This window comes from Rousettus aegyptiacus, unplaced genomic scaffold (assembly GCF_014176215.1).
Source record: "Rousettus aegyptiacus isolate mRouAeg1 unplaced genomic scaffold, mRouAeg1.p scaffold_m13_p_19, whole genome shotgun sequence".
NCBI lineage: Eukaryota > Metazoa > Chordata > Mammalia > Chiroptera > Pteropodidae > Rousettus > Rousettus aegyptiacus.
In genome coordinates this window covers 2,044,387-2,069,439 of record NW_023416294.1, presented here as the reverse complement: position 1 = coordinate 2,069,439, position 25,053 = coordinate 2,044,387, and the positions used below count along the sequence as shown (strand labels likewise).

The 25,053-nt window shown below is 33.9% G+C and overlaps 1 protein-coding gene across 7 annotated transcripts in view; it reads right to left on the bottom strand.

Moving 5' to 3' along the window:
* LOC107502042 (lysine-specific demethylase 6A) overlaps positions 1 to 23,739 on the bottom strand; it is a 185,351-nt gene extending 161,612 nt beyond the window's left edge. For 4 of the 7 annotated variants that reach the window (XM_036235677.1, XM_036235685.1, XM_036235680.1 and 1 more), the window contains exons 1-3: positions 21,818 to 23,738; positions 21,554 to 21,617; positions 6,744 to 6,852 (exon numbers count right to left, since the gene is read on the bottom strand). In XM_036235677.1, coding sequence (XP_036091570.1) covers positions 6,744 to 6,852; positions 21,554 to 21,617; positions 21,818 to 21,969 — 325 coding nt within the window. In that variant the 5' untranslated portion in view covers positions 21,970 to 23,738. Of the gene's footprint in view, positions 1 to 6,743; positions 6,853 to 21,553; positions 21,618 to 21,817 lie in introns of all 7 variants that reach the window. The other 3 variants (XM_036235679.1, XM_036235681.1, XM_036235678.1) reach the window with 2 other exon arrangements.
* Positions 23,740 to 25,053: the final 1,314 nt, after the last annotated feature.

The following is a 25,053-nucleotide window of genomic DNA, read 5'->3' as shown; positions in this document are numbered from 1 at the left end:
TTCAAAGGCCTTAAAAACACTAGCCCTCACCTCATTTATCTGCATGCCCTAGAAAGCAGCCTACAGAGTCACAATCAAAAGTTTCTGATATGACTTACCCCAAACCCCTTGTGATAATCCCAGTCACCTATGGTCTTTGCCTTTCCCAATCCTCAGATAACCCCCTCCATTGTATTTACCAAAACTCCATTTTTTTGAATTGATCAGTCTAGCTCCTTGGCCCAGGAACTGGAAAGGATTCCATCCACCAATCCCAATAAACATCCAGTCTCTCTCCCTGTATGTTCCCTTCCCTGACCTCCCTGTATGCAGTAACATGTACTTACTCTAGGGCTTGTGAGTAATAAACTTCTCTATTCAATTTCTCTTGTAGTCTTCTAATTAACTACCTAGAACCCTGTACTCACACTTAAATGTTAAATTAGCAAAGTCATGACATATATCTTAAAGCAAACTAAATTGTGATAGATGAAATGTTTTAAGAAAAATCTATATGGAAGTTTTAAAGGGAATACAAAGAGTAGCTGTATGTGATTTGTTTTGGTTTTTTCCTAAAAAAGTCTTATACACATTTAAATTAAGGTATATGAAGATACAGAACACTTTATCTGTGAATTCAAGAAAAATAATAGATTACCTGATGCATATGCAAACATTTATCTGTTTTCAGAGACACATATATCTTTCATGGTCACAAGTTTATACTAGTATTCTGGTGCCTTTCGATGTCAACAAAGAAGTAAATGTGTATTGTAAAACAAGTTTATATAATATATTCTGCATATTTCCCATGAATCTCTAGATAAAAGAACAAAAATTGCCTGATACATATATAAGAATGATATATACACAGTCAATTCTCATTATTCATATAGTCCTTATTTACAAATTTATCTATCCATTATAATTTATTTGTAACCCTATAATCAATACTTGTGGCATTTTTACTCTCACTCATGGGTCTGTGCAGGATGAAGAAAATTCTGGTGGCCTTACATGCATTTTCCAAGCTGAGACTGAATAAGATATTGCACTGCCTTCTTGCTATAAACAAGCGTCTTTTTATAATGTACTTATTAATACTTTTTTCCCACATTTTTTTGTTTTTTGTTAGTGATTTTGTTGTTTAAAACATCTCAAAGAGTATTGCTGACGGGCTGTCTAGTATTCCTAAGTGTAAGAAGATTATAACGAGCCTTATAGAGAACACATAGGATTTATTCGTAAGCTTCATTCAAGGATGAATTAATAGCATTGCTGAACACAGTTCAATGTTAATAAATCAACAATTTCTATTAAATAACATGCCACCAAACAAACACACATAAAACAAAGTTTTGTACTGATTTGTTAACAAAAACAAGGCAAACAAAAACTTCATGGCCATATCTCCCTTACAAGCAACAGTTCAGTATTTACTAAGCATTTTCGACTTCACGACTACCACAAAAAAAAAAGAATCTTTTGTATATATTTTCAACTAGAGAAACAATGTTATACTATATATATTATACATATGCAATGTACAATAGTTTTCTATATTACATAATATATTACACATATAATGCATGCATATGATATGTACATGTGTATGTATATATGTATATATATAACATGATATATGCAGACATCGATAACACATTAAAGGATAAAAAAACTCTATCTTTGGAAAAATCAAAGTCAAATATTATTAGAAAGCTGTCACTGTATGCTTATGTTCTATATATCCCAGGACAGTATATTGTTATTCTACTCCATGCAGACAAAAAAGCAAAAGGGGAAAAAGTTCATCAAACTTGGTTATACACACTGTTAGTCATTCTTAGCATAGAACATTGACTACCCTAAACTTTAAAGGCAATATTTTTAACAAAGGTAACAGTCAGCCAACAAATAAAAAATTATTTGAAGGAAGGAAAAGGTAGAGAAAACCTAAATGATTGAAATTTCAGGAAGCTTCACATTAGAAAACTTTCAGCTCACAATGAAATATAAAATATGTATGAACATCCATTTTCTTCTGTTGTCTACTACACAGATGACCAAGCCAATCTCTACTTATCAAATAGCTAAGTCCCTAAATGACAATGATTTGATTCAAGAACATTGTTGTAAGAACTTAAATGCCAAGGTTATCCTTTTCTCTTGTGTAAATAGGCTTCACTCCAACAGGTAATTCTTATTAGCAATTTATATATAGCACATTGAATTCGTCCAATTACTAATTTACTACATGCAGAAATAACTCCAAACATACACATACAAAATTCCCTAGACTGCTTATTCACTTCACAGGCAACTTATTTGTACATGGCCTCCTCTTCTTAAGAGAAAAATGAAACGAAATTATCAGACGTACAGCTTTAAGAAATTAAAACTACCTATTATTAAATAACTGCTAACCAGCAAAGATATATACTAGTCCTTATGCAATTTCAACTGAGGGTGTTTATTTGCTCTCACATTTATATGTTAAAAAAAAATCTTAAATGCATTATAGGAAACCCATAGATTTCTCTATTGATTTCCTTTAAATATTAGTCATGCTCCATTTAACAGCTATTCTTTCTGAGATATTCCTCCCTGGAAAATTTTGTCTTGTGGGAACATTACTGAGTAGTACACTTACAACAACCTAAATGATATATAGCCCACCACTAACCTACACTATATGATGCAGCCTATTGCTCCTTCACTAGAAAGTGTAGTGCATGTTACTCTACAAAACAAGACGAGATTAAATCAAGCACAAGAGAAATGATGCAATAAAGCAATACAGTGAACAAAAGATAAATAAGGCTACTATTGCCAGTGTTGACATAGCGTACTGTTTTACAGAAAACATTTTTTTTCATTAAGTGGAAAGAATATATTCTAAAATAACAATAAACAGCATAGTGTAGTAAATACATAAACCAATAAAATGGTCACTTATTATAATAATAATTATTATGTATGTGGTGCACTTTTTATAAGACCAGCAGAGGAGTAAGTCTGTTTATGCCAGCATCACCACGAACCTGAGTAATGTGTTGCACTTTGACTAATATGGCTACCATGTCACTAGGCGATAGAAGTTTTTCTGCTGTTAACTTATGGAACCAGCATTGTACATGCAGTCTCTTGTTGAACAAAATGTCATCATGCGGCACATGACTATAGTTTTAATCGTTATAGTATTTAAAGGGATCTAAATAGTATTGCTTAGATCTGCCTATTGAAGTGAAGTTCATTTTCACATAAGCACTCAAGTTTCATTTACCATCAATAAACTTTCCTGTGGGCTATGTAATAAACCTGACAAACTCAAGGAGGCCACATGGCAGGGATGGCAAGCTCAGTGACCAAAACTAACCACAAAGGGTCTGATTACACATTTCTAAGCAGGCATGTAGTCATGTCATAGGCCTATAGTTTCCTTAGCAAAGGTTATCTTTACTTTAACTGAGCCCTATCTACTGTTCTTAAGCATCTAGTATAACGTATCTTCAAAATGTCAAAGTAATTTTCTTTTCTAGACTCCCTGTAGGCACAAACAGTCATCAGAGCACAAAACCACCAAAACATGAGCCTACCAGAGAACAAGAGTACAGAACACTTCATTATTATCTTGTGCCACATACCATCTCTATCATTTGTACTTGCTATAAATGTTCATTATTAACTATCCCGTATACACCAATGTGAAAAATATATCTTTCTCCATTTGCATTTTACTCAATGCAAGATTTCCTCCCTGATTTGCTTTCTCTCACCTCCTTAATCTACCACAAATGGATTTCGTATAACCCTCTTTACATTTACTTCTTTTGATTCAAATGTATAAAAATAAGATGCAAAACTGTCATTCTCTGAAACATTTTCTCAATCCACTGTAATTTTTGCTTCCTGGCAATTGTCATCAGTTTGGCTGAAATAAACTCACAAAACTTCTCCACAAGTTGGACATTTCTTATGCCTATACCTACATTACTATTATCCTTACACATTAGGCATAAGAAGTTCAGGGTGTTAATACATTTTTAAATAACAGTTGTAATTGGAATAGACACATAATGCTATGTGTGTGTCAGTATAGCATTCTATATTGTCAAAAACCAAAGAGCATATCATTAGCAAAGTTTTGTCTTAATTTATGAAAGATAGCAAAATATGCCTCTTTGGCATTGGATTATTTTGAGCTGATTATTTTTAAAAATAACAAACACAAGAAAAAGTTCTAAAAAGAGAGGTTAGAAGTTCTTTTTTTTTTTTTTTTGTAAGAGAAATCTACATTTATAAAGGAATCTCCATCAGTAACATCTACCTCCCAGTATTAGAAAGAAGATTACTTTAAATCACAAAAACTTCTCGATATATGAGGCACTAACTTAAATCTGCAAAACAACCTTACCCTATTCTAAGTGCCTTTCCAGGTTAATATCCATAACTGGCCTCCACCCACCTCAACATCTTATTTTTGTCTTTAGCTGAGCTTCAATTGATAGCTTAGGCCATCTCAGATATCCGCAGTTTTCTGGGGTATCTCCCTGGTATAAATGATGTATACATTTTAATAAACTTCTGTTTTTCTCTTCTCAATGAATCCAAATGTCTTCATAATTTTGATATGATTTGTGATTACAGCATTAGAAATTGTGTTCTCTCTCTCTACATCCCTCAGAGACCTAGCTTTTTCCACAGGATAATCAGCAACCACAGAGGCAGACGATAGCAGCCCAGACCTGACTAATGGTCACCAGGTCTAGACCTCTGGCAGGCTAAAAATAACATCTTGACCTAAGTTATGTTTCAGGTCCTGAACCCTAAGATAAAATGTACCCCTGGGTGCTTTTCCATGAAACCAGACGCAGGGATGTCAGAGCTGTCCTCAAGATTGGACTTATATCCTTACTTCATCTCTATTAATTAGTTTTTCACACAGCCCTGAACCTCTAACCCTGTGTCCTACAATTCTGTCTTATGTAATGTATAACCATCAGAAAGTCAAGTCTCTCACAAGATGGACTCACCCACATTCTAGACTGGCCAATTCTATAAACTGCTTTCATTCTATATGCCAAATTCCTGCTCATGCATCTCTTTCAATTAGCACACATAGATGGGCAAACTTAAATACAGGATTTGGTAACATTAATCTGTCTCTTATTGCAAGAGGTCTCAGTCAAGAACTCAAAAAGATAAAGAGAAAATTATTTTCCCTCCCCTACATTTACTTTCAAAAAGATTGGCACACAATACACCACGTTCCTAAAGTACTGAAGTAACATACACTAACTTCATTGCAGTCCTAAAACTATTAGCCAATTGTTGTTTCCACTAAACAACAATGATAACATGTCCATCCACTCTCTACCAAGATGTTTACTAACATGAAAAGGTTATTTACATATTCTTGCTTATAAGATAATTTTTTCTTTGATATGTTGGTTTTGTTTGAAAAGGAGATGGAAGCATTTTTCATGACAATTCTAACTTACTAAATGAGTAATAATCTTGGTCAGCACTAGGGAACTATGATATGCACACACCTTAAAAGATTATCTCAAGTTATTTTATCTCCACCTATTTGACAAAAAAATGCTATTCTAAATAAAAGTGTTTAATTCAAGGTTCAAACTAAGAGATTATGTGTATTACTATAAAATAACACGAATAAAGACTGAATTTATAACCTAAATGGAAAATTTAAAGAAAATCAAAAATAAAAAGAAGAAATGCTATTTGTGTAGTATAATAAAAATATTTTTGATCTATGTCCCCAATCCTGGCACAGAGCTCCTAAATGCTTGAAATTTCCTGAGTGATATGACTCCCTTTTATTATTCCTATGAGCCTCTTTTGAGCTCACCAGAATTTATGCTGATGAGAGGTCTTACCATAGAGTCTTTATGCCAAGTCAACATGAGGTGGAGGGTATATGGTTTGGGGTCAAGGATGCAAGTTAAGCTCTATAATAAATTCTTGAACACTGACATTTAATGAGTTTATGAGCTTCCAGCTTAGAAAATATGTCCCAGCTCCTACAGGACGTGAAGCTCCAAACTTGCAAGCTCTGGACACTTCCAGACCTTGCCCTACATTCTTCATCCGCTGCCTGTTCAACTGTATCCTTCCAATAAACTGCTAACTCTGTTCCTGGGATTTGTGAGCCATTCTAACAAAGAATTCTATCAAACCTAAAGAAAAGGTCATTGGAACCTCTGATTTAAAGCTCATCTATTATTAGCACAGATAACCACTTTAACTCATCATCTGTAGTGAGGCAGTCATGTGGAACTGTCCTTTTTCTGTGGCATCAACTCTATCTCCAGGTTAGTGTCATAACTGAATTAAGTTTTTAGACCACCACTCATAATTGGAGAAATGCATGGTAGTGTTGGAAAACAATCTAGTGTTATTCTTTTCAAAATGTCAACATTTCTATTTACAAAGATAGAAAACTTGATCTCTTTCTACTGTGATACTTTTTTAAAAACAGATTTTTCACAAGGGCAAGCGAAATAGCAATACACATATAGGCTGCTATAAGTTTTACAAAATGATCAAATTTATTATTTAAATGGAATTAAATAAAATACATTTCTATCTGCTCTACTTTTTTTCATTGCTATTTGTGTTTATAAGGTTAGAAGAAACTTAAAAAGAACAGTAAGTGTCCTTGATAAATAGTAAAAATGCTGGCATTTATATATGATGAAAACATAAACCAAGCAGAAACTGTAAGTGAGAAAAAACATTACCTTTAGGATAATCTTCCAATAAGAGGTTGAAGTGACCTAATTGACAAAAGAAATCAGCCTCCACTTTTCCTTCAGCTTTTAAGATTAAAGATTCATAGCAGCAAACAGCCTAGAAATAAAAAATATAAGCATTAAGAAAAAGGCAAAATCTTAATTGCATCCTTTATGAGAGAATGCAATATATACCACATAATGTTCAAGAAATCAAAGCAATCAATGTTTCGCTTCTACCACTAACTTAGGATTCAATTTCTGAGAAGAAATCGCTTTCTAAGTATTTATTAATGGAGCTGAGCCATCATCTTACAATCTAAGTGCTTTCCTATATATTCTTTTAAATGGTATTAATAAAGAAATTATTTAATGACTTTATGAGTTCTGAATCTAAATGATTACTTTAGTTTTTATTCATATAACAAAAACTACTCTCAAATAAGCACAAATTTCAGCACCTAGTAACCACATATCATTTTCGAAAATTAGAAATGTGACAAGTCAAAATTGAGACATGTTGTAATTGTAGACTACACAACAGATTTCAAAGACTACATTCAATAAAGTATAAAATATCCACTAAAATTTTATTACTCATATTTTGATTGTTAGGTTATAAAGGATATTAAAATTAAAGTTAATCTTTTTCTTTTAACTATTTTTAATACAGCTATTATAACATGTAAAATGTAAAATGAAAAATCTACTTCACAATACATTCTATTGGACAGAGTCCCTCAACAGTAGTTATTTGTATTGATCAACTATTGTTTTTGTAAAGAAACAGCTAGCTTTTACACTACCATATAGTCTCTTTCAATTGTTTTCTTCCTAATCTTCCTCCTATATTTCAAAAATACTGAGTAACATTATCACACCCCAATACACACAGACACAGGCATTCTTCCTGAAGAATTAATTATTTTTGAACGACAGAAGTTTGAGAGAAGAAATTAAGATTTTGTACTAAAACATCAGAAGTGTTCTGAAGTTTCTCTGCAAACAGACTTGCCACAAACCACAAAGATCTTAAAGATGTTAACTTCTTTCTGTCTCAGTCCTAAGAATATAATAGCTGGTACATTTAGAGGGACGACTAAAAAATGAAATGTATATATTTTCTTAGGTCTCTTAAGTACACTCCCAGAAAGAATAGCTACAGTGAGGAAAGGGAAAAGGAAAGAGAAGATTTCAAATGTAGAGAGGGGAAAAAAATGTCACATACCCAAAAAAGTAGAGCATAGATATTTAAAAATAAGTTTATAGCGCTACTATAAGTAAAGGTGTTCCAAGATGAATCAATTATCTTTACAGTAAGATTTAAAAGGACTGTTTTAAGTTTATTAGTTATCTAACTAAGCCTTGGTATCAAATTATAACCACTGAAAATTTAAAAGTTTGAATCTACTCAAGTCCCAGAAATTACTATAATTTGGAGATAAAAAATTCCAGATCCTATATTGTTCAAATCATCTATGATTTCTATCTGGCAAATAGTTATAACTCAAAATACAAAACCATTGTAGTGCTTTATAATTTAGAATTATTATGTTAAAACTACTAGGCTATATTTTTTAAGCTTTACATTAACAAAACAATGAATTTGACATTTTAATATGAAACACTGTAAATAAATCTCTAATTGGTTATTTTATTTTTTAAATTAATTACACATTAAGAAAACATATCTAATCTTCTATAACATATCTAATTAAATTTATAAGCAAATCAGTTTTCAGTCAAAAGATTCAAAATGTAAAAATAATTTTTTTTTATGATTTAAGCAAACTGATGCTAGTATAACTATATAACATACTATTCTTGTCAGTATACCTTCATGCCACTGTCAGTCCCCTCTAGCAAACTTTCTCTTGCTAAAATACTTTTCACACCTAAAATTAACAGTGTCACTAATTCTCTAATGAAATGCCCAGTTAAGAAAGAGAATTTTATATATCTGCCCATAAACTCAGGCTTCAGTACCAATTTCTTAAACCTTTCCTCACTATGTCACTACAAAAAAGTATGATACTCAATGATGATGCTTTTATATCAACAGAATCAACTGTTAAATAAAGTAAAGGTGAACAAGAAGGAAGACAAAAGACAGTTTCCAGGTACTTTAATTTCCGGCTGCCCCATGAATAAAAACTGCTTTCTCTGAGAAAAACCTGTTCCCTCAAGCTTCTCTGTATGTGACCAGCAAAGGATCCAACAACTTTGGATTGTCACAGTTCCCAAAGGAAAGAAGAGCGGAATTGAGTTGAGGGATTTGCTGTTCTACTTGGAGCATCTGACAGTGTAGAAATAATCGGATAAACATCCTAAAAAACAAACAGGACAGCTCCTCCCTACAAGAGATTTAGCTAGTGAAAAATGTCATTAGTAGAATACACACTGTAAATATATATATGCCTTACTGTTCAAATATACAGCTAAAACCAACTAGATTTCATTAAGCAATGTAACCAAAATAATAATAATAATAATAAATTAATTGTTTTTTTATGTCAGTACCGATGCTGAAAAAATTTGACTTAAATATGGTTTCACAAAAATTCAAAAAATAAGAACTAAAATGACATAGAACAAATGTTTTAAAATGTTTAAAAGATCCAATGTATTTTTTCATTTTGTTTTTCTATACTTAGTAAATGTTCCAAAATTAACCTAGTTTGCTTTTTTTATAAAATATCAACAAAGAATTCTTCATAATTTGTTGTAGGAAATTTAATTCAATCTAAATTCAATTTAAATTCATTCAATTTTAGGGACGGAAACTTGAAAAATCAATGAAAAACTGTCAGAAGTGGAGTCACTAGTACTTAATATATATTAAGTCTTACGTCCAAATGAAAGCCCACATAATATCTGAAAAGAGAATTTGATTATAAATTTAAAATATGTGAAACAAAGCAAGATATTGTATTAAAGCAAGCAATGTCTTTCATAAAAATAACTGGCTCACATCATCGTTTTAAAGATGAAGTATACATGTACAATCCATAACACCTTCTTGAAAAAACCACTAAACAGCAAATGATTAAATAGTAAAGTTAAAGCAGAATATCCTCCCAGAACAGTCTGAAATCTAAGTATCCTTCCCTTCTCCTCCTACAATGTCATTATTCAGTATAATAGCCTTTTGATTTTATTTATTTGAAAATTCAGTTATTCCAATCACCAACTTTACCTGCCATTCCTAAACCCTGTCAAATAACAACTGTTCATATACAAGCATATGACTTCTTTATTGAAAGCAAATTTTAATGTAAACATTAACATGCTTTAGGGTGTCCTTTGTAGGTGTTCAGCTAACATATTGATAATATTTTTCCCCCTCTTTTAATTGCCGCCCCCACCCCCATTTCCACAACTGACCTATTTTTTTTTAAGAACTGGATCTCTGAAGGCATCTCCCCCCACACACTTATGGCACACTTGCCCACTCCCACCCCCACTATAACCCCCACCCCTACCCCCAGTGCACTGGGGATTGGGGGGGAGGCCTGGCACACCCAGGACATGGTCGGTGGCGCTACCCGGGGAACTCAGGACCTTCTGCATGTAAAGCAGATGTGCTAACCATGACACTATGGAACCACCCTCTGGTGTTGGTAATATTTTTAAGTGACAAATATAAGCAACATTTAAAAAAATGATTTGCTATTTAAAACATCTGAAGTAGCTGAAACATAGAAATGATAAAATTAATAGATTAAATATCACCAAGTAAGTTAATAATTCTAAACTTTAAATTATATAAAATAGAATACGCAGTTTTGACCAAATTTTTAAACATCCCAATGTGAAACTAAAGATGTATAGCAGCCAGAAAAATCATTGACTGGTGGGTTCTAATTCAAAATAGAAATGTTGGAAGCTCCTAAAGTCTCCTTCTCCCATATACACGCCGAATCTACAGTTATGCATGAATGCTTCTCTCTGAAAGAAATCCAGGAACAAGTTGTGACTGCTACACAACGGTGAATGAGAAGACCCACACTGCAGTGCAGGTAGAGGCCGAACCAGAATCTCAGCATAAACAGCAGCCCCAGCACAGTGACGTAATTAAGAGACAACTCACAACTACTAGCTTCTCTCTGAGAAGAGAAGCAAAGGAGCAAAGGCTTTGGACCTTACATTTGGTGCCCCAACTTTGAAGGCTTCTACTTCTATCTAAGAGTTGGGCCCCGAAAACACCTAGCTTTACAAGCCAACAGGATGTAAGTCCAAGAAACCCACAATGTTAAAGAGAACTAAGAGTTTTTAGAGGCATGCACCAACTGACTGGGCCTAACCCCCTAGAGTCCATAACAAGAAAAAGGGCCTATTTGCTTATCTTTATAGCTGTGGTCTGAGGGCCAGAATTCTAATTTAATACACATCAGGGACATTAAAACAAGGCTGGCTTGAACTGGACTATAATATTCTCCATACATCAGAAGCTGGCAGGTCACCATCTTTGCAGTCTCCTTCTTCCTTGCTTGGGGTCACAGGGGGACCTCCCAGAAAGTAGCTATGCACACACATGGCACTCAGTTCTGTAACAACCACCTAAGGGTCACCTCTTGATTGCCTGAATCTCTTGGCCATCAGGGCTTACTTAAATTCATGGGTCCCAGGGGGTTGTAAAAAACAAAACAGTGCTTAACAGGTTATCCCCCACAGCACAGCACAGCACAAAGTCAACAGAGAGAACTACCCAACTCCTACTATACCCTGAAAAAGTATAGCTGAATACTTTATAAACTGCTGCTTGTGGGTCCTAATTCCAATTATCCTAAAACTAGGTGCTGACTAAGATCCTCCCCTTGAAAATACTGACAAGTCCTGGTACACCCTCAACTACTGGCAGCCACTAATAAAGAATGGCTGGATAACCACAAAACTTAGGGAGAGAACCACAAGCTAGGGCAGGAAGATACAATTGTGTTTTATTCAAAAAACCAACAAAGAGTCAAAAAAAAACACAAAAATTTATTCCAAATAAAAGAACAAGATAAAAATCTCAGAAAAAGGTTTTAATGAGCTAAATTCAAAATCATAGTCATAAAGATATTCGCTTAGATCTGGTAAGCACTGTGTAAACAAAGTGAAATTTTCAAAAGAGAGAGAACACATAAAAGTACCAAAATAAACCACAAAGCTAAAAAACAAAATTCAACTAAAAAATTCAAGAGTTGGGTTCAATAACAAAGTAGATGAGTAGAAAGATCAGCAAACTCAAAAAACAAGGAAATGAAATTCACATATAGCAGCAAAAAAAAAAAAAAGAAAAAGAATGAACACAGCTTAAGGAGATCAACATTCACATTACAGACACTCCCCCAACTTAGATCATTCAACTTAAAATTGTTCTACTTTATGATCATTCAAAATCAACACATAATCAGTAAAAACTATACTTCAAATTTAGATATTTTGCAGACAGCCATAGCTCCCAGTCAAGCAAGGTAAACAAGTGATACTCTACATTGCACACTGTGTTGCAAGCATTTTCTGGATATGGTGGTTGTTCTGAGCACATTTCTCCTCTTGTGCAAGCAAAAAACTAAAACAAAAAAACACCATAAATCTCAATGTAAGAGACTTCAAATTATACAAAGCATATTCTCTAATAATTTAGTAATTAAAATTTAGTAACATGAGCTATCTGGAAACCCCCAAATAACTGGAAGATAAATGTAAAACATATTAAATACATAGAACAAAATGGAAAAACTGAAAATAAGCTATCAGAGAAAGACCAAAACACTGTATTTTACATATTTCCATTTATATAAGGTTCTGGAAATGCAAACAAACTAACCATTAGTGACAGAAAGTACAACAGTGATTGCTTAGAAGATGAAGGATACAGAACAGTAACAGTAAAAAAAGAGAAAGATTACAAAAAGTAACAAAAAATTAAGAGGCTGATGATGATAATCATTGTTGCTTTTTGGTGGTGGTTTCACAGTTGTATATATTACCAAATCTTATCAAACTGTACACTTCAAATATGTATCACTTTGTGTTTATCAATCATATGTAATCTTTGGGGGGAATGAGAATAAATTTACAAAGCATATTCAAGTGTAATCAGAAATAAAGTCATAGTAGTATTATATTTAAATACGAAAACATTTTCAAGAGATCTCTTAAAATGGCTGCCTCCGTCCTCTTCATTTTTAAACCACTGCCCGCAGAGTGCCAGTCTCAATGTTCAATTTTTTACATAAATTTTCTCCCCTTCTCACAAATTACCATATTCTGGAAAATGGACCTCCACCAAGGACAGCATTCAGGAAGATAATGACTACTTTTGCCAAAAAAAAAAAAGGATTAGGAGGGAGAAGTGGATGAAGTGATACAAATTAAAAATTAGTGAAAATTTTCATTTCATGACACTGGAAATATACCAAAAGGAAATAACTAAAAAGCTTTTATTCTAGACAGGCTGAAGCTTCCACAGAATGTAGACATATTCTGTATGAAATTAGTAACTTTGGTATAAAAAAAAAAGGATAGATGTGATTCAGAAGGGTAGTGAAAACACATATAAGTAAAAGGTAAAAATGACAAATGTAACAATGAGTGAGGAAAATCCATAGCTTTACTAGTTTGAGTTTGCAACCTAAATTTGCACTGAGTAGGACCATCAGTTAGAAAGCTAAAGGAGATCCTGGAAATAAGAAAACCAATAAATGTTAAAATAAGCTCTCCACACCATATTGCATTAAGAAAATGCCCATGTAAGAGAGAGCCCCTAGGAGCTTTAAAGAAGATTTAAGAACTGCAACTTCTTGTTTTTAAGAAGTGCAACTTTTAATGTGTTGTGAAAGCCAAAAATGATGTCAGCACAGGATAAAAGCTTTCTGAGTTTGAAGTATCTAAACAAAATTTGTTCTAATTATTGGCTAAGATATGAAGGCAGTGACACAAGCCCTACAGACCTAGAATAGAAAAATAAAAATACATATATATTAAAATATTGCATAGACATTCACAAGGGAGATGGGTTGCGCAGTTTCAATCCAGCCCTGTCCTTCCCCCTCCCAAACCACCGCTCCCCCCCAAAAAAAAAACTGTTGCAGAAATACATTTCTCCACTGAAATTACTAGGCCCATAAAGAAACAGGAAAGTGTTGCCCACAATAATCAAAAGGGGAAAAAAAGGTCAACAGAAACTGACTCTATATGAATCTACATATTGCATTTACAAGACTTCAAAGCAGCTAATATAACTGAAAATCTTCACTTCTTTAAAACAACCTTTCCTTTTCTCTTTCTTCAAGGTTCAAACTTGCCTTAGACTCACTCACTTCTCTCTTTATTACAGACACATATTCCTTAAGCTCTCCCTTAATCATTAAGCACTTAGGTAAGCATCAAACAGATTGAGTAAGAAAGTCTCAGTCAAGCTAAAGATAACTTCTTGACCTCAGTAGGTTTCAACTCCAGACCCCTGAGGACAGAATGGCCCTGCCCAAACCTCCTCCTCTCCCACATCTCCCAAGGAAAAACAGAAGTAGGAGGTGACTGACATCAGGACCTAATCCTTAGCCATCATCAATTACTAGATCCCACAACCCCAACTCGCCGAGCTGGTATGACTAATGAGTCCTCCTCTATATAAACTATAGGGGAAACAGGTCTTAGGCACAAGCTCACCTGTGTCTATGGGTTTGGTGCCATTTCCTAAAATAACCTCTCCTTTATTTGCTGCAATCCTGCTGTGTCTTGTTTGGATTTGACTGCACCAGCAAAATGAAACCCCTCTACTTTAGTAACACTAATGCAAATATATTCCAAAAATTAAAGAAAATTATATTTAAAAATATAAACAACATGCTCAAATTAATAAACAAATCTAAACACAAAATAAAAACCATGAGAAAGTAAATAAAAATATTAGAGCCAAATTGTACAACTGTAATGAAAACATGAAGTTGACATGCTCATTAAAAGATGGGAAAGAGCAAAAGAATAAATCAACTTTAAGATATACCAAGAGAAATGTCTAATCCAAAAAAAGCTTGTGATAATGTTAAGCATTACAACTAAGTATAATAGGAGTCCCAGCAGAGAGGCAAAGGAGCAGGAAATATTTGAAATTACTGTGGTAAACATTCCAACTCTAATTAATAAAAAATTAAGTTACAGATCCAGGACGCTCAAGAAAAACCAGATAGATTAAAGAGAAATACACTTAGGCATATCTATACACAAACTGTTAACAAAAACTGAAGTGAACAAAAGAAAATGACTTAGCATACTTAGAAGGAGAAAATTGTTACTAACAATGGTGGTCAATAAGCAGTGTAATGACATATTCAAAAGTTTTTGGAACTGATAGATCCACCAAAACAAGAAATACTCAGTGTCCTACTGGCAGGACAAAACAAAAAAAAAGCACTATTCAAAATATGCACAAAAATGAAAAAAATCCAATGCCCATCAACACATAAATGACTACAGAATGCAGTTATATCCATATAATGGAATATAATCCAGCCATCAATAGGAATAAGATAAAAACTATGATACTTTAAACAAACATGATCTGTTGAAAGGATCTGCTGGAGGAGTTAGGACTTATGGTAGGAGTTCTCACATCCTACAGGAAGAACTTCGGGCTTACATAAAGCCAAATGGTTGTAAACGTTTTCTCCCCTTAAATTCCTTTTTCTCTCATCTGTACGTATATCTTCATCTTTGCAAACATTTCAGTGTGTGCACCTGGCTTGCCATGCATGAATGCACTGGATTGCAATCCTTTATTTTTCCTAAGTAAACCTTTTTTGGTAACAAAACTCCTAACTTATTTTTCAATTGCCACGATACCTGCCACACATGGATAAACCTTGAAAACCTTATGCTAAGTAGAAGAAACCAGATACAAATGACTATGAAATGTCCAAACTCACAAATTCGGAGACAAAGAAAGCATTAGACGTTACTAGGAGCAGCAAGAAAGGATAGGGAAGAAGAGCATCAACCAGTATCACTATCAGCAAAAATTAGTTAAGGACATAAAAAATTTGAACCAACCAGATCAAACTGATATGTGAAAAACTACCAAAAACAGTTATTTTCTCAGAATGAACATAACACTCAATAAATCCACTGCTAAGTTATATACTCAAAAGAACTGAAAACTGGTACTCTGGTGTACCCAGTATTTGTAATTTAAAAACTAATATATGCCCATGTCAAAAAAAAAAAAAAAGTAAAGTTATATGAAACAAGCACAAGAATATATAAAGTGATAAATTTAAAATGTCTTCTCTTCTCATCATAAGAGTATTTCCTCCAAGATGACCTGTTAAATATTCTTGAGTCCTTCCAAGTCTGTCAGAGAAAGTCTTGAACAGAGACTGTCTTAAAATGGTAATCAATACTCATGAAAAGATCTTAAGAAAAAAAAATAGTATAAATATTACTATGAAATGAGACCAGAAACAGAACATACAGCAAATTAACCAAAAAATCAATCTCTATCCATTATTGAAAAAGCACTCAAACTTTAATTTGTTAATCTAATCTTTATGGTAAACTTTTAAAGTACTTCACACTTTCTACCTAGATTTATATTCCCAGATCCTTGTCCTTGTCCTACATCACTTAGAGAACTACATGCTAATATATAAATAGGTAGGTAACTATACCACCCCAAAATGTACTTCTTTGGCATAAGATTATTCTGAACTGGTTATTTTTGAAAGGCCTGTAAGTAAACACAAGAGAACCTCTGAAAATGGAGTAGCAATTGTCTTTTTGTGTCTTTTCGCACTAGTAAGGGAAAACTCCAATTGTTAGAGCATATTTTCTCCTTACCATGAAGATGAGGATGCCTCTAAATCCTAAGAAACTTATCAATGGAGAGGGCTCCAAAATTAAATCTGTATAATAATCTTACAGCCTCATTCTTGATACCTTTCTTCCTCTAAAGAGGTAGATGGTACTTAAGGTAATGGCTTGGGCCATTTGGGAGAGTTATTCAAATTCTCTGGGTATCTTTCAGGTATGCAGAAGATAACCCCCATCATAAAACTCCTTTTCACATGTTAATTTGTCTTTTATTACAAAAGATCAGCCGAGAACCTAGAAGGGTAGAGGAAAATTATCTTTCCTCACTCACAGGAGGCATACATACATATTTTATCTCTGTTTTGCCTGCATAAAAGATTTACCACACTTAAGTTTTTATTGTTCTGATTTATGGCCTCAATTTATAAGCCAATCATTTGAAGCTTCAAAACAAGTTCATAAAATATGCAAGTCATTAAATAAACTCCATTAACAGTCTACAAATATGTATATACAGGCCTTAATTTGTCAACTCAATCTTTTCAGTATTAACACAAATTAGCTCTCTGGATACGTTTCAAAAATAATAGTATTGTTCATTTAATATCATTTGCAAGGAACTCAAAATATCACAATATAAAAATAAAGTGCAAAATGAAAAATCCTAACATCTATATCTGAGAAAATATCTAATTCTATAGCTGGCAAAGCACTAAAATTTCATTTTGGTTTAAATTGAGGCACAAAAATCTATGTTTTCACGTAAGTCACAAAAATTCACATCAGGCAAAACAATTTTACTCAGTACATGAAATAAGGAGCCCAAAGTTCATTTTATTTGATTACATGGCTATTTAATTTTTTAAAATTAAGCCAAAATTTAAAAATCCCTGTTTATATCCTGAGTTATAAATTGTTTTCAGATATAAAAACATTTCCTGCAATCTATTGCATCTTTATGATCAGTATTGCACCAAAATTTATAGAAACATTCCTCTTCAGTGCCTACCCAAGACTCTGTCCAGTAAAATGAAAACAATAAAACCACTATTGTTTAGAAAACAAATTTCCTAACAAAAAAAAATACCTTTTAAATGTACATATTGAAAGCTAAATGTACAAATTGAAAGCTAAAGGTATAAATAACAAAACATGACATTGTATCTATGGTCACTTTAACTCAAAACAACCTTGTTAACTAGAAATAAACGTTTATCAACAAACAGAAAAAAAAATGTAAGATTACCTTAAATACCATCATTCAAATATTACAACATAATCACTTATGAAACGGCTTCCTCCATGCAAGCAAATCAAATTTAGAAAAATGCATGCTTTAATATATTTTAAAATATTTCCATTACCCCCAAATTTTTAAACACTTATTTTTCAATTTTTACACAACTCTTCTAACTATCTCCAGGACATAAAGCATACACATTGCTGAAGAGTAAACAGGACTTTTTTACTAATCTTTCTACTGATTAAAAGAATTACAAAAAAAAAATAATCAGTAAGATTAACTAGATCAAACTACGAATTGAAAAAAAAAAAAACTAAAAAGTGATAAAGATGCTTCTAAATAAACAACAGCAATGCATGTTTTAGCAATAGTTCCTTTAGAGAGATTACATTATAGTTCCTTAATGCTAGAGGTTTCTAGTATTATATTAAAGGAATGCTATTAACACTAAGATCCTAATTCTATTTCAACTCTACTATTCTTTATCCTAACATAACACACAAAAAAATTAACCCAAAACAATTTCGAAATTGCAATAAATTTGTTGTTGATTTTTGGACAAAGATTTGGCTAATTACTTAAACTACACTATAAATATAAGGTAAATCCTATGTTACCATAAGAATAAATGTTTATTTCTTCTGGTTTACATTACCATAAGAATGTTTATTTATTCTAGTTTAACTACAATCCTTTTGAGATCACGTGATAATTCAAAACTCTGATTAAGGTACCATCACTTGTTTATAGCTTATTTTTAAATATTACTAAAAACAATATACTTTACTAATTTATTTTTAATCTAAAATACTCGACCTATAAAGCACACAGCAATCTCATAAAAATTCTTACATTACAGAATTTTAAGACTGCATTACTATTCTAATGGCATATAACAACATTTACATTTAAAACATTTTTTTAAATTAGAGAATAAGAGGAATTGCCTTTGGAAGAAAGCACCCACAAAGTTTAGGAAAGTTGAGGGAAGAGGTATTATTCAGTCTACAGCCATGCTAAACTGAACACCCAATCCGGTCTGATCTTGGAAGCTAAGCAGGGTCGGGACTGGTTAGTACTTGGCAGGGAGATGACCTAGGAAGACCAGGTGCTGTAGAAGTAAAAAATAAAAAAATAAAATGAAATAAGGAATTGTAAACTGACAAGGTCCTTGTAATCTGTGAGGTCAACCAAAGGTTGCCTTGCCTAAAAAAAAAAAAAAAAAAAAAAAAAAAAAAAAAAAAAAAAGGAGATAGAAATATTATTTAAACACAGGACTTGAGGACAGACAATTTCAAGCTTTCCTTGAAAATGATTAACTCATTATATTCAGACTCACAAAGAAGCATTCCAGAATGAGAAAACAGAATCTTACTCAGTATTCAAAAGGAACAAACTATTAACGTGCACACGACAACATGGAAAAATGTAAAATTCTGCTAAGTGAAAGAAGCCAGACAAAAAGGGTACATCCTAATGATTCCATTTATATAAAAATCTAGAAATATAATCTACGGTTTACATGACCACTAAGACAGATAAACAGTAGTGGTGTGGAAGAATTAGGAAGAACAGTTAAGAAGGGACTTTGAAAGGGAGCAGGAGGAAACTTGGAAATGATTCTGTGCATTATCTTGGTAATAGTTCGTGGATATAGAAATACGTCAAAACTTATCAAGTTATCATGTTAAATATGTGCCATTTTATTTTATGCCAACTTTAATTTAATGAAGCTGGGGTGGAGAGGAGAAAAAGGGATTCATGATTTTGTGAGTGTATACCTCAGAATATTTTATAGCTCTTGTTACTTTCATGTTAGGTTGACCTAAGCAGGTAGGAATTCATAATCTGTCAAAGTTAAGTGAAGTTAATTTAATGTTTTTTCCATTTCACTCAAAACATTCATAGTAGTTTAACAAAATATTACCCAGTATTTTATGAATTCTTCCAAATACGATAGTGCAAACCCCTGATGTAAAACGTTATATTTAAAATGGAAAAAGATATGTGAACCTTCACAATAACTAAAAAATATAAATCAGTTACTTAAAATGTAAACCCCATTGCACAGTATCTGAAGAGTTAATTTCTAACTGGTATTTACCTTAACTTCTCACCTGGATACTTAAAGTTCTCAAAAAGTTTCGAGACATTATCTACAAAAATATCAAACACATTACTTTTATTTCTTAATTATCGTAAGAAAAGTCATAGATGTGCCCATTCTTTTCCAAATTACCATTAGTACAGTACAAGCAACTTCACCAACTCCAAGTTAAATGGCAAAGTCACAATGTAGAACAGCATTCTTTTAAGCTGAAAAAAAATGTTTAATGTATTGTTGCAGGAACTTTAAAAGCAATATACTTACTGAAGTCTTTTCTAAAAATGAAGACAACAATCATTTCTTAAAGCATATGAGAGCAAGTTAGCATTTCTTCTTGAAGTGATATTTTTAATGGAGTAATGATAATCTACACAATGAAAGGGTAATTCATGTTTTATCAAATAGAGCAGATTAACAGAAAAAAATTGTTACAGTGGCATTAATTTTTTAAATAGTAAAAAATATCAATAACGTTTTAAAAATTATAATTTACAGAAAATTATTAATAATCACTCAAAATTAGAAAAGTGAGATTACCAATAAATTTATGATTATGCGAATACACACTGAAAATAAGAATTCTAGGCAAAAACTCTTAAAAATAAAAAATACAATAGCGTCAACTGTGTTATAAATGATGCAGAAATTATTGCAACTGAATTCAAGTAAGAATCAGCTAATGCAAGCGACATTTATTTCATACAGATAAAGTTTCATGGTACTGAACGTATATATTATTTTGACAATATTTTTCTCTGTGGAGAAAAAAAAGAGGCAGAGTGCAATGGCCTTTGTATAACAGTGTTCATGAGTAACTAATTGTTTTACTGGGTGATAAACACATCGCAGATTTATGAATGCTGGTGTGAAACTTGGGAACGACACAAGATTTATACTTGGAGGTAACAGTGGTCAATCTTTATTCAACGACAACAAAGTATACCAGCCGAGGAGAAAGGTTACTCGTTTGTACTATTTCACTGTTTTTATGTGATGTCTTCTGTAAACCTCCGCCTTCATTTCTCCTCCCACTATTTCCCCGCCATCTTGGCGGATAAGGGCAGCCATTAACTAAATGACAGCGCCAACAAGTTTTTACAGTAATGAAAAGGGCCTCGTCTGTGGCGTGTGACACAGTAAATAAGGATAGAAGGAACAGATACGTAGAATTACGAAATAGTAATGAAGGCAAAATTTCTGTAAGAGTACGGGAAAAGACATGAATAAATCAGTTCAGGACCAGCACATACGTATCAGTACATTAGTGAAATACCGAATTCAAACTCTTCAAGGATGTCACTAGGTAAAGTTAATTGTTCTGAGATCTGGGATATAAGTAGGCATAGTTAAAATAACATACGACATACGATCCGCAAAACAAACATCGGAGGGGCGTAAAATTGGGACTTTTGAGAATACCAGATAGTCAGTTTCTTTTGAGTGTAAAATTAAAAGAGATGTAACGAAAATGTGCGAAAATAACCGTTGGGTCGGTAAGCCTTCAAGACAATCTAGGAAAATAGTCAACAAGGGTATCCAGAGTGGGGGAAGAGCTAAACACTGTTTTTTTCTTTAGGACCACAATAAGCGAGAATTAGACTTGGGTGCTTCAGTACCCGAAGCTAAAAGGGCGCTGGCAAAGAAAAGAGTGTTGGCCCGCGGTTCCCTTACCTTGCCCAATAAGGTCTTCGTCCTAGCGCCATCTTCTTGAAGCTTAACGAAACCAAAGAGACGGCTACGGAAAGAGATACAGGAGGCTAGTTAATGCTGTAGGAAAGCCACTTATAGTGCCTTCATAAGCATAAGTGCCTGACGGAAGCGGCCGCTTTCCAAGATAATACTCATGGTGCCCGTGAGGTAAAGTGTAGTAGACCACCCTCGAGAGTGGTGCCCGGTACTCCAGAGCCAGGTTAAGCAGTTCGTGGTGGTCCTTACCTGTCTAGTCCGTCCAGTGCCTCCCTCTCTTCCGCTGTCAGGCTTAAAGGTCCCTGCTTGGTCTCGCCTCTAGCTTTTCCCGCCGCCATTTTCTTTTTCTCATCACCGAAAGCAGCGGTGGAGGGAGTGAGCGACACTCCACAGGCTTCCATGGAAACGCAACAAATTTAAAAGTCCAACGCCAAAACCAAGCAACCCCAACTCCACAGATCAGAAAAGGCCCTCGCCGTACGGTACTTGCAACACAAACTTTACCGACTATAGTTCTTTCACTGCCGCCGGTGGCGACAACAATCCCAAGGCGCGGCGAAAGCTGCAGATGCAGGAGTTGCTCACCTCGGCTGTCAGATTACATTGTTGAATAGACGTGGAGACCAGGAAAAGCTGAACCTTACAATAGTAGGAGCATGTCTTACAATCACAAACTTCACCAGTACAAAGTTGTAATTGTGTCACGGGCCGAACCCCAAGTCGCTCTGACGCCTACCCCCTCCCGACCACTCGGCGCCGCCAATTGACGTGACGGCTTGTCTCACGTGATTTTTTTTCAGTCGTCGCAGCTGTGGTTCCACTAAACTTCCTGGCCTCCACACACGTACCCGAAACTCCACCCCACACGGTGCACTCATTTGTCTACGTAAAGACAGTCTCCAGGAGCTCCAAACTCTTTCCTAGGGCTACCCCAACTCAGGTAGCCTACATGACCAATTAAATGACCTGTTTCAAAGCACTACAACAGAAAGATTATCCTGGCCTACGACACATAAACCATTACTTTCTCCGCAGCACAAGCTATTTTAGTTACAGATATCTATCACCACCTGGCGATATTATTTATGTATTTATTTATCGATAAATACAACATTGCCCTGCACCTCCGGTATCTGAATACTCCTCGTTTCTCTCACCTCTGAAATTATTACCCCGGAACCCTATACTTTTTCTATTATACCCCCTTTCTTTACCATCCCCAAAATGAAAAAAAGGTAAATATCTTCAGACCTCACCAGTGACTGACGCCTCCATTCTTGGATTCGCGTGACTTACAGCGATCTTAAATGAAATCCAGTGTACTTTTTATAACAACTATATGCAACATCAGTTTATCAGTACACAAGAGCGAATCGAGAAAAACCGCAACAACTTAACCTAAAAGTCTAAACCTTTCATCCCCACACCACTTACATCATAGTGGGGCTTTAATGGGAGCTGCTTCGGCACTACCCTAACAAAACTTATAGTTAAAATGACCTCAATTTTAACATGCACTAAGCTGTATAAACCAAATTCTAATATCGCTTTCCTGTTGACTTTTACTTGCAAAAAAATACTTTAATTTTCAGAAAAACAGCCCTCTGTCAATGGCTGTTTTCAAAACGGAAATTTCAAAACAATATTTCATGTGACTTATTTTCATAGGCTATATACCTCCAGGCTTTAAGAGCACAAAAATCATAATGCTTAAAAGTAATTTAAATAAATACAGTTTTGTATGTTTGCAGTAATTAAATTTCTCTAAATTCGACAACATATCTTTAAATTTTGATTTATTTAAAGACGAAGAACATTTAGAGATAGCTGACAAATTCTAACAGTACATAGTAACACCCTAAAATCCCAACTATTTTGCACATACATATTTTCATTATTCTATTGAAAGTAGTAACTAAACTACCTTGTTATATAGATTAAAGTCTATGTTTAATTACTTTCTCTTAAACACCTCTTCTGACTTACTCTGTTTTAGTTCAATGATTAGAGAACCCCGAGTTTAAAATCCTGTGTTAACATAAATACATTAACTGCAACAAATACTGACTCTCAAGAAAGGAATTTTTTGATAATCCACTGTAATTAACACAGCTACAAAAACTATGGAATATGTGTAATTCATAACCTATACATCTTAAGAAATCAAATAATAGTCTACTGCCATGCTACCCTGTTGAACAAGCCAATCCTGTCAGATCTCAGAGGCTAAGCAGTGTCGGGCCTGGTTAGTACTTGGATGGGAGACCACCTGGGAAGACCAGGTGCTGCAGACTAAATAAATAAATAAATAAATAATAAAATGGGATTGTAGGCTGACAAGGTCCTTGCAATCAGTGAGGTCAACCAACAGTTGCCTTGCCTACAAATAAAAATGATAAAAGATATCACATAACAAAATTAGGATTTAACTCAATTACATATAGTCACAAAGGTTCTCCTTTATATTGCATCAAAAATAAGTTCAAATTTTTTACCAACAAGCCTAATTTTTACCAACTCTCCCCATTTTTACTCATGTTATAAAAATTATGTCCAGTCATACCTAGGAGATATTGCAGACCACCACTGTACAGTATAACAATATAATGGTCACACAAATCATTTTATTTCCAATTCACATAAAAGTTATGTTTAAAATCACTGTATTATAGTCTATTAAGTGTACTGTCTTAAAAAATGTCTTTAAAAAAGTTGCTTAATTAAAAAATACTATTGTACACCTGAAACTAACTGTATTTGGTTACCAAATGTCACCATTAAATACACAAACACATACATACATACATACATACATACATACATACAAACATACATATATACATACTTCTGGGTCAAAAATTCTGACCATCACCTAAGCCTTCGGCTATGGATGGTCTTGCCTTGATGTTGATGGCCTCTGACTGATCAGGATAGTAGTGACTGAAGGTTGGGGTGCCTGTGATGATGTTTTATAAGACAACAATGAAGTGTGCCAGATCAGTTGAGTTTCCTTTCACAAATGATTTCTCTGAAGCATGCAATGCTGTTTGACAGCATTTTCCCACGGTAGAACTTCTTTCAGAATTGGAGTCAATCATTTCAATAATCCTCACAGCATCTTCACGAGGAGTAGATTCCATCTAGAGCAAGTTTTTCTTTGCTCATGTATAAGAAGTAACTGCTGATCCATTAAAGTGTATCGTGAGGTGGCAGCAATTCAGTCACAGCTCCAGGATCCAGACCTGATTCTAGATTTCTTGCTGTTTCCACCACATTTGCAGTGGCTTCCTCCTTTGAGTCTTGAACCCCTCAAAGTTACCTGTGAAGGCTGGAGTCGGCTTCTTCCCCACTCCTGCAATTGTTGGTTTTGACCGCTTCCCATGAATCAGGAATATTCTTAAAGGCACCTCGAATGAGGAAGTTTTCCTAGAAAGTTCCCACTTACTTTGCCCAGGTCCTCCAGAGGGAACAATGTTCATGGCAGC